The sequence below is a fragment of the Melitaea cinxia genome, chromosome 2 (genome assembly GCF_905220565.1).
Source record: "Melitaea cinxia chromosome 2, ilMelCinx1.1, whole genome shotgun sequence".
In the NCBI taxonomy this organism is placed as follows: Eukaryota; Metazoa; Arthropoda; class Insecta; order Lepidoptera; family Nymphalidae; genus Melitaea; species Melitaea cinxia.
This window is the reverse complement of record NC_059395.1, coordinates 8,491,550-8,512,675: the sequence shown is the minus strand read 5'-3', so window position 1 is coordinate 8,512,675 and position 21,126 is coordinate 8,491,550. Positions and strand designations below refer to the sequence as shown.

At 32.0% G+C, this 21,126-nt stretch overlaps 2 protein-coding genes across 2 annotated transcripts; one reads left to right on the top strand and one right to left on the bottom strand.

Moving 5' to 3' along the window:
* Nucleotides 1–657: 657 nt before the first annotated feature.
* Nucleotides 658–13,321, bottom strand: LOC123663970. The gene is made up of 16 exons (XM_045598609.1): nt 13,191–13,321; nt 12,664–12,860; nt 11,794–11,935; nt 11,590–11,683; nt 9,333–9,512; nt 9,007–9,171; nt 8,450–8,615; nt 8,060–8,203; nt 7,502–7,717; nt 7,156–7,390; nt 6,404–6,538; nt 6,208–6,327; nt 3,945–4,134; nt 3,149–3,394; nt 1,118–1,306; nt 658–954 (listed from the first exon to the last, which is right to left on the bottom strand). The coding sequence occupies exons 1-16, from the start codon at nt 13,319–13,321 to the stop codon at nt 784–786; spliced, it is 2,721 nt and encodes a 906-aa protein (XP_045454565.1). The 3' UTR covers nt 658–783.
* A 4,943-nt stretch (nt 13,322–18,264) lies between these two features.
* On the top strand, nt 18,265–18,956 carry LOC123660275 (GTP:AMP phosphotransferase AK3, mitochondrial). The gene has a single exon (XM_045595373.1). It carries the CDS (start codon nt 18,265–18,267, stop codon nt 18,922–18,924), a length of 660 nt encoding a protein of 219 aa, XP_045451329.1. The 3' UTR covers nt 18,925–18,956.
* The last annotated feature ends 2,170 nt before the right edge of the window (nt 18,957–21,126 follow it).

The following is a 21,126-nucleotide window of genomic DNA, read 5'->3' as shown; positions in this document are numbered from 1 at the left end:
AATATTAAATTCAGATTATTAATATTGCTTTTAGGTTATTTTAATTTTTATCTACTTCAAATTGCAAAAACATCGTATAAATAAGCCACAGCTGCCATAATCACATAATTAGTATTTTATATTATGTAATCTAAATTATTTATTACAAATAGTTATGATATTTGAAATAAATGCATCCAACGATGATGTTATACCTAATTATTATATTGAGCTCAGGAATTCCTATGGAAAAAAGGTAAAATTTACCTACTACGTGGCCATGTATATATGCATTTAATTTTTTAAATATCTGTAAAAATTTCTTGTAGATTAAAAATGCTTTTCATTTCGGCAAAATGCTTTTTATACATTAACAACTGAAAGTACCTTAAAAAAAATTATAGTAGAATTAAATAGTTCTATCAATTGAAATTTAATTCAATTCTAAAATGAATATTTAATTCAGGTATAAATGTTAGTTTTAATATGGTTCTTATTTTAAATAAATGAAAAATAAAAATAAATATTGTCTGAATGCGTCTAATATGCGTCTGAATTATTTCAATTTTGTTTACTTGAGACATTTTGGACGTTTAAACCGATTCAAAATATTCAATTTGGAACAAAATCTAATGAAGTGGACATATAAAGTGTTACTATTGCTAATAAAATATGGACTTATTTTCGAAAACGTTTTTTTTTATAATAGTAAGTAATATTGTGGATCATCACAGTGTCAATAATATTCCAATGTACGATAAAGCTATAATTGTAATAACCATGAATTTAAAGGTAGGATACAGTTCAATGTTCATCAGGAATTTTTTCAATTCCGATTAATTCGTCGAAGAGTGAGTGATTGTCAGGAATGACGTTTGGTTCGAGTAGAGTTTGCTGCGCAAATTTAAGTACCGCTCGTGCTAGTTGGCCGACTGTCCATTTTCTATCTGTAAGTACCCTCACTAATGTATCCAACTGAAACAAATAAGTTTTTAAACTTTTATATTGATAAGTAATAAAAAAGGCAATGTTCAAAGATATAATTAATTTTTAAAATACGTTTTAATTCTTATATTTTTGTAGAAATGGTTTATTTATTTTTTTATATTAAAATAATTAAATCTACGTAGATATTTACTTTGAATAGTTTTTCATTCCCGAATGTATAATAAATTAAGGCCGGTACACCAGCCACGCTGGCAGCCAGCCATTGTAAGATAAGCTTGAGTTGCGGGTGGCCGCGCTGTCGTCGTCCGCAGCCCCAGTTGCCAGTGGCCACTGGGCGACACGAGCCGCCTGATACTATCTTGTGTGCTAGTTGGTTTAACTGAAAATAATATTATAATATATATCCCTGTAGAAAAAATCTCATAAACATGGACAAATGCAGACCAAATTCTCATACCGAGTTAAGAGAATCTATCAGATCTCATAACTCTATATGAGAATTTGATCTGCATTTGTCCATGTTTTATGAGATTTTTTTCCATAGGGATGTCTTTACGAGTTCTTATTGGGGGTATGAGATTATACCATATCCCCAGGTATGAGATTAGAGAACCACGTTCTCCTTTCGAGAGATTTTTGGTATATATTTTCAAATATTACATTTTTTCAAAGATGATAAAAGTAATTAATTAATGTTACATCCACAACTCAGTCAATTATAACGAAACATCATTTCCATTTATGGGGTGACATCGGGTATTAAAAATAATATTAGTTGTAATTAGATGTTAGTGATAAATAACTTTGTTCAACTTTTGAAAGCAGTCGAAATGTAACAAGAGTGAATACCGTTCTTTGTAGAATATTTTCTAAATTTAACTCAAAACAACTGAAAATATGTTGCGTAAGAATGCGTATGTTGTAACTTTTTGTTTCATGGTTCATTTGTTATTGTGGACGTTATGAATGTCTCTTGATAAATAGAAACAAATTGTCACAAATGTTATAAACTGTTACCTCCTGTTATCGTGTCGGGTTACAAAGTACAAACATAACCAACTGCGATGTGGATGCACTTTAAAAAACTTGAAATGTATTACGACGTAACGACTAACAGAGTCAACGTTAGGTTACCGAGTCTTGACAGAATATTGGATTTTTTTAAACAATTTTTAAACCAATTTCAGACGATATTTGGTTAATAGTATTTGTAATAATGTACATACCATGTAATATTTTAATATCGAAGTGAGAACCTAATATTATTTCTGAAATTACAGTTTTATTTTGTCACCTACAAATAATGGAACTGATAAAGTAAAAATGTCTATCATTAATTTAGATAAATCCGAAAGTATTAAATATATTTGATATTATGAAAGAGACACAACATCACAAGAATTAGCGTTATAATTAAAAAAAGTGTAAGTTTGATGAAACGAATACTACTTAGCACGTAACACCAAGCACACTTTGTATGCAGACACATACATTACAAAAATTTAGGTTTGGTTGGTTAGTTATGTTCTAATCTTTTATTATCTAGCAGGAAAGGTGCTTTAGTGGCAATTTAAAATACGTAACTAATGCGTTTTAAAGACATGCTACAAAATGCTACCACGTTTACTAAAGAAGTGCGTGCAAACTGTTTGCATTGGCGTAGCCAGTATTTCGTTTCACGAGCTCAAGGGTTGTAGATTGGTAAAAAAATAAATGGTTTATTTTATGTAACTTGTTGCAATTTTAATTTCCACGTATTTTATAAAAGTGTAATATTTGTCTACGTAAAAGAATACAGAGTAGAATTTACTGAAAATTAATCGACCCTCTGCTAATTTGGGCAAAACCTGTTTAAGCCTGTCTCTATCTACATGAAGGTATTTTAAAGTCGAAGTTGAGGTCAATTTTGAAAAAAAATAATTAAACATTTAAGATGTCAACGGTGATTTTCTGAATTTAAATCTCCGAGCAGCAATTCCATTCGCTTGTCTATACCTATATTATTATTCTTCAATATTACACGAAGCGAGTATGTACCTACCTAATAAGACAAATAAATTTAATTTGTATACAATTAAAATATGTATATTTGCATGAGGATCGTGTTTTTAGGAACGAACGTTATCTAAAGCTTGTCATGGCTACCCTGGCTACCCCAATGATTGTTAGTATTTTGTTTGAAGGAAATTTATTTCAACTAGCGACAGGCAGGCTGTCTGACCTTCGGTTTCTTTAATTTTATCGTCACTGGTTCGCATTCGACCGTTTCTTCAATAGTTTCAACTATCATGTTTACTACCCAATTTAGTTTTTTGTTTCTCACAATCGGATTCAACACTCTTGTCGAACAAGTGTCAGATGAGGAGTTCTGTGACCTTAACTCGCTATCATTCGATTCGTTCTCTCTAGGGCTGTTCGAACTCCTTTCTAACAACTCTTCTGGTATCGATTCTTTTACTTTACGTTTCTGTCAAAATAATGTAATTTTATAGCTGAGCCTATCTGGTACCGCTAAGGCTTTAAGATTTTTTTAAATTGTATATCTATGTGACGGCATTTATCCTTTTTGCTTTTACCTACTTGACGAACAACATTAGATTAAATTGTAATGATTACTAGTAGTTTACATTTCTATGTAGTTAAGTTTAGAATTTAGATTAACATGATTCTTCGCCTTATTTATAATAATCCCCGATTTATAATGGGCTTATAGAAAAGCAAAAAATAAATAACATTTACCTATCTAATAACGTTATTAGTTAAAACCAGGGTCCTCAAAATTTTTAAACAAATTCTCTAAAATTTTAAGAAAGCTAATGTTACAATATATATATAAAATGCTGATACAGCATGCTAAACTTAAAACGTAACAATTTTTTAGAATAATTTCATTAACTAAAGTCAATGAATTTAAATATCTATATATACACACGGAGATCTCTGGTTTAAACTAAATGTTAGTATGTATAATGAGAACACTATCGTGCTTATTTTAAGCAATAAAAGAAGGTGGTTACCAAATGCGCTGCGAGGCGGTGGCGATGGCGCGCCAGTTCTAGCGAGAGAGAGCGCGCGGCGAGGGCGAGGCGGCGCGGCGCGCTCCGTTCGCGCGAGTCGCGCCCATAGAGCTCCGCGACGTCCGCGCCGTCGCCCAAGCCGCTCGCCATCGATTCGCTTAGCGTTCGTTTTAAAAGTGAACCAGCAAATCTGAAGAATAAGATTTTAAATGTTCTCTGACATTAATGTTAATTTTATTTTTTTCAATAGTTAAGCTATATTTAACAGATAAATTACATTAAACTAAAAAAAAACCTTAAGTATATATATATATATATATATATATACATATATATATATATACATATATATATATATATATATATATATATATATATATATATATATATATATATATATATATATATATATATATATATACACATAATATAATAACTAAAAAATATTATTAAAAGGAGTCCCTTTAGGCAAGGTTCCGAAGATACTGGCAGCGTTCCCCCTTTTAAATGTTATTGAAGTGAAAACTTCTTTCGGCGTACCGAACACACATTTTTTCGTGTGTACTAAGTTAGGCTGATCCGTCACGCTCTGAGGTGAAAGGTTCGATCGGGTGAACTCGGGACCGCCGAGTGTACCCGAGCGAGAAAGATACAGTCAGCTGCACTTCGCTGTTGTGTGGCTGTGTTTAGTATATTCAATTAAGAGGAAAAGGTACCCGAGAGACTTAAAAAATTAGTATTTGAATAAAATGTTCCTGTCTCGCTGTATGCCGCCGCCGCGCGCCAAGCCAAGAAGCATTTTGTATTCGACTATTTTCTCTCCAAAACATACCATTTATTTTTGGTTTTTTAATGTAACTAATAAAATCCTTTTGCTATGCCCTATGTTCTCGTTTTTTTTTTTGTAAACGTGCGTAAATTATTTTTATGAGTGAAAATTTTTAATAAATGAGGCAATATTTCTAGTTTTTGAAGACTCCTTCTCCCTATGATAATAAGAATATGAAAAAAAAAATCAAGACATAGGGGCATGGTCATGGCAATTGAAGGTCTCGACGAAGCCTACCAAACGCCACCCAGCTCAACTGAATTCTCCTATCGGTCTCCTTCTCAAAGTTGTTGCGGCCTAGTTGGATAGTGTGGCTTAGGTAAATATAATCCTGAACAACTTCGAGAAGGGTACCATCCACCGATACCGGTCTTGGTATAACTTGGTTGTTAAACATAACTTTCGTTTTTTCCAAATTCATACAGAGACCGACACGTCGGGAGGACTCGTTTAGGCCGGCCAGCATTTGGACTAACTCATCTAACATCTCGACGAAGGGACTGGTCTACAAGTTTAAAGTTGCATAACGTGCAATGGAACGGGCCATGCTTGGGGTTTCTCTCAAAGATAGGATTAGAATCCTATCCACGAGAGAACGAAAGTAACCGACATAGCCCACAGAATTAGCAAGTTGAAGCGTCAGTGGGTTGGTCAATTGTGTCGCAGGACCGATGGCCGTTAGAGCAGACGGGTCCTGGAGTGGAGACCGCGTCTTGGCAAACTCAGTGTGAGACGTTTTCCGGCCCGTTGGACCGACAATCTACGTAAGATTGCCAGTGAAGGCTGAATGAGGATTGCAGAAAATCGAGATGTCTGGCGCGAACTTTGGGAGGCCTACGTCCAGCAGTGGACTGCATTAGGCTGAACTGATGATGATGATTAATTTTTTAAGTAATATAAATCATTTCGATTAAATAATGCTGTGTGGTTACGGCAGTAAAGATTACAGCCATCTCCTCTCTTCCCGTGGGTGTCGTAAGAAGCGACTAAGGGATAACAAAGTTCAACTACCATCTTGGAACTTATAAAGCTGACCGATGGGGGGATAGCCATCTAACTGCTAGTTTTTAAATACACAGGCCGAAGACGGATAGCAGCGTCTTCGGTGCAACAAAGCCAGCCCTGCAACACACGTGAGTTCGCGCCATAATGTCTGACGCGAGCTTGTGGATACCTATGTCCAGCAGTGGACTGCGATAGGCTGAATTGTGTTTCTTTTAAACATTTATATATCAATATTTTGCAACCTTCTGGGCTCTCAGCTCCCTAACACCTGGCGTCGGGTGCCCGGGTGGATTTATCTATTCTAAAAGTATATCGATAGTAGTCTTAGACGTTATGTTAATAATTACTAAAAATATGTTATAACAGGTATTTTAAGAAAAAGTTGACTAAATGACTAATATGTAAAGGAATGAGTTACCCTTAACTCACCTTATCACAGCTAAATCTCGCGAGTCCAATTCTCTGTTCTTATTTTCTGAACTCTCGTTATCTACAATTGGATCATTTAGCCACTGGTTAAATTGTTCGTAAACTTCTTCTAATTCCGAACTGTAATTAAAAATTTAATTTTTATCACATAGTTTGTTTTTAAAACAGTTACCATAAAAAACAAAAGTCAACTTACGTGTATTCTGTACTAAAACTGTATTTAGAACTGTTGCCTGTTTCTTTTCTCGAAAGAAGTCGTGGTGGCCTGTTACCGTTTTCTAAATTATCTTTTTCCGTTAACACAAAACCGACGGAGCCTCCTCTCTTTACCCTAAAATTATAACAATTTTATTAATTTTCCTATTCCACTAGGGTAGCAAACAGATGTAGGTTTCACCTAATACTCTAAGCTGTAGCCTATAGGCACCTGCAACATCAGGTGCATCACAAGCGCATTGCCGATTTTATCTCCGACTTTCTTCAGAAGTTCTGGCTACGTTACTCATCGCAGGAACACAAAAATAATTGACTTAGGGAGTATGCTGATGAATACGCTACAAAAAGTGTGATCGGACGAGGTGAGAGGAAGTTGAGAGGGAGATATGAGTCAGTGAAGATAGATAGTTGTATGAATGAAGAACAGTTCTTCCGTGACCATGGCGCATGCAACTGCGCCGAAATATCGGAGCCTCAAAGATAAAAAGGTACATGGTATAAATCCCGATAAATCGAATTCAAATAATGTTAACCATGGAAATTTAAAACAATATATAGATAGTTGTACTTCAGTCGTGTGGTCAAAAGCACACTCGTTTTTTTTTGTCAATGTATATGCCTACGGACTCAGTCAATAATTTGATAGAATTTATAGATAGATGGGAGAGTCGATCGTCGGTCCTAGTTGTAATCATAGATACCAGATAGCGATAGTATTATTATAAGGCGTACCTAATATCATTGTCGTTAACTTCAGCGCCTGATATGCTAATACCGACAGCGTAACTTGAACTGTCAGTGGACCAGTCTCCTGTTGTGCTTGTAGTGCAAGAGTTTTCTGCTTCTCTTCGAAGAGCTTCACGCAATCTGTCAGCAAAACTAATTCTTCTCTCTTCAGTTGAAAGTTCTTTGGAGTATTGGAATGAATTTGGATGTGCGCTTTCTCCCCTGCCTTCATCTTCACTACCTGCAAGTAATAATAAAATTAATAAGCATAGGTATAAAGAAAACAATATTATCGTACAAAAAAAAATTATAAAGGGTTTAAATCAAACATGCTTTGCACAGTATTACCCACCATAGTCAAAACTGTCATTGGCACTGTGGAATTCATCATCGCTAGAGTTGCAACTCGAGTAAAGGCTGTCTTCCTGGGTATCGAGGTTAGGATGCATGGTCCTGGTCACTGGCAAGCATTCGCCGGAGGAGCCAAGAACTATAAACCTGCCACGACGGTTGTTGAGCGTCCCCGCGTCAGGAGATAACCAGCATTTGCGTTTTTGTAGCTCTACACCTACAAATTAAAGTTATTATCGCGTCAAACTTAAATTACTATTCAATAAGAAATTATTTTGATTTTTAAAAACATTATCAAATACCAATTGTTACTAATAACGCTGTATTTTTAAATGAAAAATACACTAGTGTAAATTAACATTTTCCAAGATTTTATTATTTTTTCGACAATTACGCAAAATACATGCGGATTGTTACGCTAAAGCTTACAGAATTAAGAAAATACTTTGGTCTTTCTTAACATTCGTCAGTTTTGCAGAAGCCAAACAAAACAATACAATAAATGTTTTAAAAATGTGTCCAGACGCTAGAACCCTAATTATCCGTATTATCCACTTACTTGGATCATTTAAATTAAGTTCAGTAGCGCTGTATCGCTGCGGTGATGGACTTCTACTGCTTATGCTGTTCAAGGTGCTTGAAGAAGATGCTTGTTTTATCATCACAGTTGTTTCAACTTCTGGTGTTTGGCTGAATGATTCACCTTAAATCAACGATATGGCAAATAAATTGAAATAAATTTTGTGTCTAAACTATAGTATGCTAATTAGTAGAATTAATTGTCTTTAGAAATTTTGAGTTATACAAAACTTTAAACTAAATTATAACATAGACAATCTTTATGCGTATACCTATAATGAAGCACTAACATAAAGTTGCAATAATAATTGTCATTAAAAGCAAATTTTATCAATGAGTTAAAATTATTCCAGTCAAACATGATTCTTACCGATAGGTGAGAGCCGCCTTTCATGTTTTTGCGAGTCTCGACTTTTCATGGGACTCTGTTGGAAGGCTAAAAGACATTTATTCAATTCTCGTAGTACATTGTCTTCTTCCCATTGACCGAGAGGTAATGCGCTGTAGTCTTCTGCGTCCATAAGGCAAACCGTAACCTACAAGTGTAGTAAAAATAAAACTTTTAGAAACAGTGTATCAAATACTGGCAGCTATGGGTTGAGAAAGGTCTAAAATTAGTCTTCTGCTATTTCAAATTGACATGGGAAAAGTAATTTCTCATATTAAGTCGTATTTGAGCTTTGTACGTTTTGTTACTCCTCCACAGATTGCTAGATATTATGTTCAAGTCTAAGAAGCTCTTTCTTGGCGTCAATGGTTTTCTTATAAATCAAAACCTTTACATTGAGTATAGGCCAGAACTTAAAACATAGAAGTTTCGTTTAGCAGAAATTGGTTTACTTCTACTTGGATGATCTTTTTTAATGCCTATTCAAAGTACCTATTAAGCTATGTTTCAATAAATGTCTAATTAAAAGTTATACATACTGTTTTGGGTTCTTCTAGTAATTCAATATTGTTTTTCTGTTGTTTGTCACTTATTCTGCTGAACATTCTAACTCCTTCTACTTTTAAAATTTCGTTGTCTTCGAGAGCCTCAACGGAAAGCATAGCGGGTAGGAGTTCTGGCATCATAAACATTGATAGGGATTCCTGAAAAATCCATATTTCGTCATTTCATATACTTATACAAACATTTTTGAACTGCATTTCGTAACAAAACTAGTTTTAAACAGAAATGAAACTTGATTTTTATTTATTCGTTATCAAATAAACAGAAAAAGATTTTTAAAAATAATATCTATGTCTATTACCTGTGATTCACCATCAATGAGCGCATCGCCACCAATACGACTTGATGCAAAGCAAACTCTTAAAGCGTCTTCATTTTCGCACCGTTCTGGGCGCCCTTCATGTCTGATCAGCAACTTGCACAAGGGTAGCGTACATTCTAACCAGTCCTCTATTGTCAACCACTGCTTGGACGTCATTACCTGGATTTGAAAAGGCATATTCTATGCGCTCAATACTTTAACTTATCGTAATTGAACTTTATATCCAATTTTATTATGATCTGAGTATTTTTCTATTTAATTGAAGTAAAATATTACGGATTAAATTGTAGATGGGGTCCCTTAAGTCCAGGGGTTAGATTATGTCGAACGTTATAATAACGGGTTGCGAATAAGTTGCAAAAAAATTGTGTTTGCTTGCGAATGGAAAAATCCGACTTATTACTTTATATAGACCAGTAACTAAACTTACACGTAACACGAAAAAATAGTTAAGTAATAATTATAATAAAAATAGTTAAGTAAAGTTAAGTAAGTACGCATTATCAGCGATAACACAAAAAGTAATTGTTAGATCTCAATTAAATTTAAATGGGATTATGACACTCAATACCTTTCGTTAAAAAAAAAAAATAATAATTGAAATTGGTCCATCCAAACAAAAGTTTTGAGGTGACATGATTTTGAGGTAAAATGAAAAAAAAAACAGTCGCAGCGAGAGCCTTCCTCCTTTTTTTGAAGTCGGTTAGAAATAGTTCTATTAACTATTCCCCAGATCATTGATGATATATTAAAATAATATATTATAACACGACGATAGCTATGCATCTAAGTCTGATTCTTTGATTTAATAGTTCCAATTAATCTTTTATTTATCTTAATAAATATAAATTACGTATTTGATCCAGCTTGAAAGATAGGATATATTTTATTTCGATATAATATGTAATTATTATATTTAAAAAAGTGTGTGTGTTTATGCACGTAAGAATTTATCATTGGCTAGATAACTTCATGTTAATAACTTCGTCGTTGACTAGCTAATTTCAGGGTGTTGGATTTTTTTTGGGACGGCGTGCGCGCGTATTTTAAAAAATTACTTTCATCATTTTTTCTTAACGCGCCACAAGAGGTATAACTTCAAAAAAATAAGCCGTTACGAGGTTCGCCATAGGTGTGACTTTTGACATGAGTGTATTAATTAAGCTTATAAAATATTTATGAATTTTTAACTATGTAAAACAGTATGCAATATTACGAGTATAATGGTAAATCAAAGCTTAACTAAAGCATCGTAGGTAGGAAAATACATGAGGTATTTAAATTTAAATTATTTTGGCAAAGCAGATAGAGGGAAATTTATCATCTCCTCAACAACGCATAGTACCTAATTACTGCTAACTCAAGTAGTAGTAAGTAGGGAACTTGTTATCTACAATCATTATCATTTTCATCAATTTAGTAGGTATTATTTATTGTTGTAATTAGATATGATTGATGCTTAATATGAATTAAAGTTGTAGTGGTTGACTAGAAATTACTATGTGTAAAAACTGGTAAAATGCCAGATTCTATTTACGTAAGCTAATGTACTCATCGAAACTTGTACGAATTAACAAAGACTGATAAATAGGCCCAATTACTTGTAACATTCTAAGCTCTCTGGATTTTACATTTTATCAAAATGATAGGGTTAATATTTCGAATTGTGTTTTTCTTGTATATGAGTGAAATATTAAAGATAATTAATTTGAAAACATTGCCTACCTTGTCATCTGTAGGTCCAAATAAACAGTTTATAAGAACTGCGCATAAATTTATTTTTTGGTGACATACAAGTAATATTAATATTTTTTCAACAAAAATGCTTAATGTATTACAATAGTACCTATGTATATTTTAACTTTTTAACTATAAGAGTGTAGTATTTAGGATACGTAATCGCTACTTTCAAGAACCATCGCGTTTGTGTCCGCAAAAAATAAAAATCAAGCAATAGAAATTCGCCATCATTCGAAATTTAAACCGAAATATAAATTAATATTATGAAATAAAAAATATAATTATGTGAATTGTTGTAGATGGTATTCTTACTATGAACAGAATCGATATTGTACCAACGTTTACGTATTACTAAACGTGTACAAGTATAATAGCTTTATACAAGTTACACAAAGATAATTAGGTCAGCTGTATTTTAATCGAAATGAGTTATTAACGAAGTTATAGCTAATATAGATCGTAATAATAAAAGAACTGATCATAAAGATGTCATTACCCGTCTACTTAATTTAATAGATCCCTCATTGCTATTTTTATCCAGCCATTCAAAGTAATGAAGTAGACTTTTTAATTTATTCCTTTGCGATTTTCTGTAAGAGAAAGAAAAAATTACATATTTTCATGTTTAAAACTTAAAAATAAAAAAAAAATAAAAATTGAGTGGTCAATCCACGATCAAACTTTTGAGAAAGTTACGCACCTGTGTAAATTCTTAAAAAAATGCGTGAAATTGAAGTCTTGCAATGTTGGGTGTGTTTTGAGCGTGCGTTTTGGAAAAGTAGAAAAGAACGCATGACAAATGAGTGAAGATAAGAAGTTATAGTCGATTTCAGTCACATCACCTGAAAAAAAATTTTGGGTATCATAAACGAAAATGTACTCTGACGTCAGTAGTATTACATCTATTAATGTTATACAAGTAGGACACATCTGGGACAATGCATACGTTTGCGTATGCGTGCTTTATTGCCTGCACGCAAATTTATGTTACACTAGCTGTGCCCGCGACTTCGCCCGCGTGGAATTTAACAAAAAAGTTATTGTTCAGTTCGCAGAGTTATAAAATAAAAATAGATTACAAGTGCTAATTTTGCGCAAAGTGTTTGGTAGCCCACGGCTTGTAGACGTAGATAGACTTTTATACAAAATCTTCTGTACATTTTACACCTTTGGATGTAAAACTATAAAGAAAAATCTTCGTCTTTCCATTTTCATTTATATGTTAGAAAAGAAAACCCTGGCTAGAATTAGGGTCTATATTTTTTTCGACAAATATAAATATGAATAACAAATAAACAATAATAATAATACAAATATAAATAAATACATATACATATAAACCAGATTTGGGGCTGGAATCGATCTCACAACAACCGTAATAGAAAGCGGGGTCACTGCATACTACGTCATTGGGCTAGTCACTTTATCAAAATATTTTGAGTTACATTCTGTTATTCAGAATGTCAATATTGAAAATTTAATCCGGGTGTGTATTAATTAATGCTGAATGATGTGAGATCTCAATACAATCAATTGGTAAACGAACTTGTGTAAAAATTGTATTTCTTACTTTGCTGCTGCAAACTAAACATAAGTCCTTTTGGTGGGCGCCACCGTTTCAGATGTAGTGCTCTGTTCACCATGATGCGGATAGTGTTGTCGAGGAAGTCCCGTCTTTCCTCCTCCGTCATCTCCTCTTCCAGAAATAATTCCAATCCTTTCATAAGTTCTGGATCTTTGATGTCGTCATCTGGATCTATTCCTATACTGTGATTAAAGAATTATTTTTATAATTATGTAGCATAAGGATATTTCTAAAACAATAAAATAAATATCTTTTGTAGAGAGTGTAAAATGGCTCATTCGTTTTTACGTTTCAGTGAACTTTCCAAAAACCTAATACGCAAACCGGTATAAAGTAGAGTTAGGCGGGAACAAAAAAAAGGAGAAAAAAAGAAGACAAGCTTTTGAAGCTTTATTTGTTATGTACACATTCCTGATTATCCTATCTTATCATAGAACACAAATGGACGGACAAGTTGCCGTATTTATTACTTAAAAACTTAAATATTTTCGTGAGATGTCGTTAAGTCTTACTTGCACATATCGTGGATTTTTAACATGCTGGTCATTAATTTTGCTGGTGATGAAGCGACTAACAGATGTTTGAGATGACGTTGTACATTAGTCCACCAAGGTAGATCGCATGGTAACATAACAAGCGCCATTCTGTAAATAAATGAAAAACATAAATTTACCTATCATTGATATAAATACGAGTAGTAGTATCTTTACACTCAACGATGCCCAGTTGGAATTTTTCCTGTGTCCCTAGTGCGGAAACAAACAAAACATATACATAAACGCTTATGGATTGTTCGTTTTTAGACCACGGCAAATATATGTATGACCAATATAAATGTTTGCTAGGAGCGGGGATCGATCCTATGATCTATGACCGCCACGCCAGCACGTGGGCAAAATAATTGTAATATTTAATTGCACTTAATATTAGTCTAATTGTAAGTTGTAAACTTTATGTGATAAGGTTTTCTATATCTTGGGTAGGTATACTAATAGACTAAAGTAATATAAATATAAATATGAATGAAACATGTGTTCGTTATTATACTGTTTCATTGTTTGAATTTCAGTAAGATTTGAAAAACCAAACTTATAATTTTGTGTTAAAATAAGTTGTTATAGAGCGCAACATTAACAATAATTAGTAGAAAAAAAAATGTACAAAAGGCGGCCTTATTGCTTAAAAGCAATCTCTTCACGGCAACCTTAGGGCAAAGGAGATGATATATTGACGGTGTAGGTGTACAGTTTAATTTTATAAAAAATAATGTGAAACAACTCATTAAATAGACATACATACGTACCTATATAGATATATTGTTTAAATATACATCTATACTAATATTATAAAGAGGTAAAGTTTATAACTTTGTTTATATGTAGGGGATAATCTTCGCAAATACTGATCCGATCATGAAAATTCTTTCACTAACAGAAAGCTACACTATTCAGGAGTGACGTAGGCTATATTTTTCAGTAAATAAGAAAAAAAGATTATAATATAATATCAAAATGGTAAATAAACTAGCGCCATCTATCGCCACTTAGAAAACAATTTACTAGTCTTTCGACGTTATTAATTTAGTCTTATTTTAGTCTATCGACGACGTTTTCTTGATTTTTGATAGATGGCGTTGGAGCAACATATTATTTATTTAATTGCTATAAAAACAAATTCTTTAAAGTATGTTATTTGGTTAATATAGTCCCACACTCCCGCCGGCCTAAAAAAAAAGAGGTATGAGATGCTGCATACGTATAGGTGGCATACGCAGTTACGTACAAACATGTACAGACCGACAAACAATAGATTTAAGAATTTATATAAAGTAAAAGTTTCTGTCAGAACCAAATAACTAAAATGTTTTGCATTTACTATATGTCATATAATACCAAAATGTAGTGTATAAGTATTATTGAATTATGAAACAAACTCATTAACTTAAAAAAATAATCCTCAAAAGTATCGCAGAAGTGAGAATTTTTTGTAATTTAATGTTAATTTATTCCCTATCGTTGTATTAATTTATAAAACTAATAAAAGTCGTCATTTTTATGAATGAAAATCTATAAGTAAAAAACATTAAAGTTTATTTTAACGGAGAGCCATCTGTGAACGCTTTCAAACCGGCGACGCATGCGGCATGACATTTAGCGAGTTTCGAATAAATAGTTGTCACCAGGGATTGGAATCACGGTTTTAAATACGGCCACTGCTATTGACGGGTGCGGTCACGTGGTGCGGTGCGCAGTGCGCACTGCGCACACTGGCTTAGTGACGTTTCATTGTAATTGGTTATCATTTGGTTATATTGAGTGACGTTTCATTGTAATTAGTTATATTTTAAACCACAAATGCGTCACGTGTAATAGAAAAATAGACAGAATGCTATTCGAATCTATTGAATGAGACGTTCGCAGTTCACTAATTTTTTTTTTCCATAATTTTCTTATTCTTAAAACTTTTTTATGACGACTGAAGATTATTCTCACGTAAGTACGTGAGAATAATCTTCAGTCGTAGTACGTGAGAATAATCTTCGTACGTGAGAAAAAGAAGTCTGTTATTTATTATTATATACATAATAGTAAATACAACAGACATAGAATACGAAATATAAATATTATTTGGTATAGGAGCATACTTTTTTAAAATATCTTGTAACCATAAAATAATATTAAGTATTACAATAAAAAAAAAAGACAGTTAAATTATAAAATTACTATTGAACCAGAGTCACTTAAATAGTATTTTATAAGCTCGTCGTTAGGCTAGTTATCTATAATATTGTTTGACTTAAGGGACATTTACTTACGTTTATTTAATCGCATAACGCTAAAATAATATAATTTAATGGTAGGCGCTGTTGTCGCTCTTATTAATCCCCTGCGTGGCGTAACGCCGTGAGGGGATTTCCGCTCGCCGAGTTGAAAAATTTTTGCACGAAGCAGCAACGTCGAAGAGGTATTGCTAAAAACACGGAGCTTGGAGAGAAGGAGAACGATCGCTGTAGAAAATAGTGTCCCGGAAATATCGACGAAATAGCGTAGCACTGCGATTGCTAAATTGTGTCAATAAAAGCGCGGGCTGTTGTGCGCTAATTTGAAATGATCTATCAACGTTTAGTCTGATCATTTTATTAAACATTCGAAGGTGCATAAATTCCCAACAAGTTGAAAAACCATTTCTGAGATACAATAAATCAAAAAGTCTAATGCTAATGCTTTAGTACGTAGCGATTGTTCTCCTTCTCTCCAAGCTCCATGACTAAAAATATCATTATTTAGTGACGTCAGAGGCAACGTTATCGGTATCGTTATAATTCTATTTACCGGTAAAACTTAATGTTAAAAAATGTATACGTTACCTAATTACCGTTAAAATGTTAACGTTGTAAAAGCTATCGAAAAAAAAAAAATTAATGCCATTACTATTACTACCGGTATTTTATAATGGTAATTGTTAACGTTGCCAAGGCACAACTGGAAGCTAAAGAATTAATTACCGTAAAATGGGGTGAATAGAAATCGCGGGGTGAATAGAAACAAAACTGGAAGTTTCATTATTTTGTCTCTAGATTATTTATAGCTTATTATTGAAGGTTTATTTCTTCTATTAATTACACGGCAGTATTTTTCCTTTATGTTGACAACACACAATTTTACGTAAAGTTTAATTGTTTAAAGAAAAAAGCCGTTAAAGTGAACGTGTGTGAATAGTGATTTTAGACCTTGCGAAAAGTTTTGCTCAATATTGAGTTCTTTGAAGATTTCACCCAGCGAATTGATTTATTTGGAAAGATAAATTTCTAATCTTTTAGGAATACAAAGGTAAAGTATTAATAGTCAATTATTTCTTTCTTATTTCTTGTGAAATCAGGATGCAGGCATTTTTCTGCAATTTCGAGGTGAATAGATACGAGAAAGGGGTAAATAGAAACGCCTTTAGGGTCAATAGACACGAAGAAAGAGGTGAATAGATACGAGTGAGAGGTTAATAGAAACGAGAAAGGGGTTAATAGAAAGACGTTTTTTAGGGTTGTCTATCGTAGACTAGTTCATTATACTTAGCTACCTACGTGCTTTAAAAATATTATAAGTATCAATTAATTATTAGAAAACCATTTTAAGTAGTTATTTTTTTTTTTAATATAAATTAATTATAAATTTTTAATTTTAAATTATAAATTTTTTGAATTAAATATAAACAGGTACGCTACATCGTATTGCGTTCGCCATGCCGAGGATTTATAAACCAGATCCTCGTGGCAAGAAGTATACTAGGTATCCTAAAGAATTGTTCTTCTGAGTGATGCAGAATTAAAGAAAACATTGTCAAATACATTTGTTGAGACAGCATCAACGAAAACCATTTCTAGGCGGCCCACTTATAATAGGTGTGATGATGATATATTAAATGCTCTAATGGATTCAGATTAAATAGGTAGTATAACAAGTTACCAATTTAATTTCCAAAAATAAACCCCAAAAGTGAATTATATTGCTACTATAATCACAATGCTCCCAATTTTATTTTCAATTGTGATGTTTGATCTCATTTTATAAAAAACCTTAGATTATTTACCAAATATAGTTTTTTTTTTAGAATTTTATAGTTTATGTTAGAATTAAACATTCTTATATTTTTGTTACTTTTTTAAGCTTGTTTGCTTGTAAAATATACTGCTCATGTTTATATTCCTAAATTATTTAATTAAATGTTCCTGAAAATCTTAATACTTATATATATATATATATATATATATACATATACTGATTTATAAAATATAAAATATATACATACATTTATGTTGTCTTTGTTCTTACTTATTATTTCAATAAATAAATTAAAGTTGAATTTGACAGCCCTAGTGTTTTTTCTCTATTCACCCCTTCTCTCGTGTCTTTTGACCCCAGTTTCCGGGTAAATAGAAACCACCTACTTTTTCTCAATTTACAAATAATAGACATGATTTCGCTAATTTTTGGGATTCATATTTGGTATACTACAACACGACTCACGATTTCACAATGTTTTATTAATAAGCTTCTATACAAAATATGTAAGAAAATCAGTGTTGAAGTTGAAAGTTGTGTCTATTCACCCCATTTTACGGTAACGTTGCCACAATAAGCTGTCAGATTACATACCTGACATGGAGCATAGAGAGATAACTCATATGTTGTCAGTTATGTAATCTGACAGACAATTCAGTTGTCACTTGTGTTATGTTGTTGGTCTAAATATTTGAATTCTTTTTTACTTTTAATAAGTGTACTTTATTAGTAGTTTAAAAGTATATTATGCAATAGCAAGAAAGAGAAACCTATTAACAATTTTTACAAATTGAGAAAGCTGATAAAAACAATTACGAATTTCTAATCTGTAATAGCGAAATGATAAGGTAGATTTATATTTATTTTTATCAAAATTACGTAAACTTTTGTCGGAGCGAATATATAATTACATTGAAAACTTATATTAAGTTCAGAATCAAGCACAGCCAACTTAGATAGCGGGATAATAATATTTATTCATCGTATCAAAGTACGGAATTCAACGATCGCTTTGTAATCACATGCGAAAATGACTATTAGAGCTAAGACATTAAAAGCGTTAATATTAGGCGCTCCAGCGTCAGGAAAAGGTACGATCTCATCAAGAATTGTAAAGAAATATAATGTGGAACACGTGTCTAGTGGAGACAAGCTACGCGATCACATTGAAAAACAAACTGATTTGGGAAAGGAGGTGAAAAGCTACCTCAGTGAGGGTAAACTTGTACCTGATGACGTGATAATTAAGTTTATGATTACTGAATTGAAGAAAGTCGAAAATAAACCTTGGCTTCTTGATGGATTTCCTAGAACAGTGGCTCAGGCGGACGCTCTATGGAAAGTTCAACCGGTTGACGTTGTTTTAAACCTAGTGGTGCCGTTTGATGTTATAATTGATAGAGTGAAAAGTCGATGGGTTCATTTGCCTTCAGGGAGAGTATATAACATAGGATTCAATACTCCCAAAGTATTGGGCAAGGATGATGTAACTGGTGAAGATTTAATTCAGCGTCCTGATGATAAACCAGAAGCTGTGCAAAAAAGATTAGAAATATATGAAAGTGTCACTCGACCGGTAATCAATTATTACAAAGAAAAGGGTATCCTTAAACAATTTGAAGGCAAAACTTCCAATGAGATATGGCCAAAAGTAACAGATTATTTAGACTCTATTTTTAAGAATACTTAGAACAAAAATAATCATATTGAATATTGTTAAGTCTATAATAATTTGTATTTCATATCAATAATAGCACAAATTTTCTTTTAAACTTGTTTAATATGTCCTATAAACTTAAATGATTTATATAAAAGCTCTCAACATTACAGCAAATAGTTATATTTATATTTACAAAGGTGAAATTTATATGGATTTCATGACAATAATTTAATATATTATAAAAAACAATCAATGTTTACTAAATTGGATTCTAAATCCTTACTATTTTAAACTTTTATAAGAGAATTTATAAAATTTAATAAATGTTAGTCTTCCAATGAAATCAAAACAATTTGTACTTACATTTTACATGTACTTTTTAGCATTGTTTTACCTATTTCCTTATTTTTAAGAATAAAATTAAGAATAAGCATATCATTTTTATTATCAATAAACTGTGGTAGCATATATCTAAATTTTAATATTAAACTTTTAAACAGGTTTTTTTTTTATTTATTGTTTTTAGTAAAAGAAATAGTTATATGTAATTATTTATGTATATTTATAATATTTTGACATAGCTTTTATTTTAGAAACTGATTCTATTGTCATTGCTTTTGTAGATGTTTCTTCAAATTCATAAAAGGATTTCTGATCCACAAGCCTTCCGCCATAGTGTAAATTCATTCTAGTCATGTCCCTTAAATTGATATTTGTAAAGTTTTAGTATTATTTGATTTACAATTATTCCTGGCCAAAGATACTATTAATGCCAATAACTGCAAGTGCAATATTGTTTAAAAAAAATATCTCAAATACTAAAAATTCTAAACGAGGTGACATTTAGTAATATTAAAAGTAAATGATAATTCAGTGCCTTATATGTTTATATCATTAACCCTTTCTGAATCATGTTTTTGATTTGCTAGGTAGGTTTTGGTAAAGTGTATTTTTTAGGTATATGATGGTAATCGTAAAACAAGTACAGTGTTATAATGGGATAATTACTATGTTTTGTTAAGTTTTATATTAGTATGTAGATGATATCAAACTATTTATTTGATGTCCCATGGTTTTTCGGAATTGTAATTGGAATGTGTGATTGTTTAAATTTTTATTTTGATAGTTTATTAATAAAGTTGTTGATTAATTATAACAACTTTTGTTTTATTTTTTCCTTAAAACTCACCAAATTTGTGTTGCCTGTTGCAACTGATGAAATTGTTAGTTATTATAAAATGTTTGCTACTTTGTTTTACTATGCAGAAAGTTTAAATAAATCAATGAATAATTTAAGGGGTACGCTGAAACAACCATTTATTAAAATAATTAACTAGTATATTTTTTTCTCATTGTATGAAATTCGAGTAATAGAGGAATGTCTTTAATATTTACAAAAGTAACATGAAAAACGCTGATAAAATTATACTATCACATTTTTCATTAGTCGCTTTTTTGTAAATTAAGGTAAAAGCGAAGATTATACAACACTTCTCCTATCTCTTGAGTTTTAAATTAGGTGTTAAATTTTTGGTACCATTTCTTTGTAAATTAGTTAATTACCCATACTAAATACTTTTAACACTACTACACCGATTCAAATGGCCGTTAAAACTACCCACATAATGAAAATCCCAAATATAATTTTGGGGCAATGCCCACTGTCAAAGTAACGATAAATTGACTAGTTTCAGAAAGAATTTGTTAGTTGGTTTTAACACATTAATCTCATGCCCTAGTCAGTACCAACTATAAAATATTTTGTAAGTATGTCATACAACACTGACACCTACAGATTGGTTTTCGTTAATTATGGGTAAACAAGAATATGCTCTATATAATTTATATTAAATATTATATCTACTATATATGTTATTAGCTGAGCCTTACGGTTTTACCAACGTCATTTAATATCCCAAAGGAATGTTGCAGTAATAAGTACGGTGTTATTCTCGATCTCCAGTATCTAGGTACCAAGTTTCATTACAAGCAGTTCAATCAAAATCAAAAACTATTGTTTTTGCGTGGAAGAGTAATAAGCATCCATGCGTACTCACAAACTTTCACATTTTTATTACTATATATGTTTTATACTCGTAGCATAATCAATATTTTGAAGTGTCAATTTGTGAATGTGTTATGGGTCTTATCGCGGTGATATATGTATTAGATATGTAACTTTTATTTTGGTTTGTAATGCCGACAAAGTTAAGTTGAAATGGTGGCCTATCA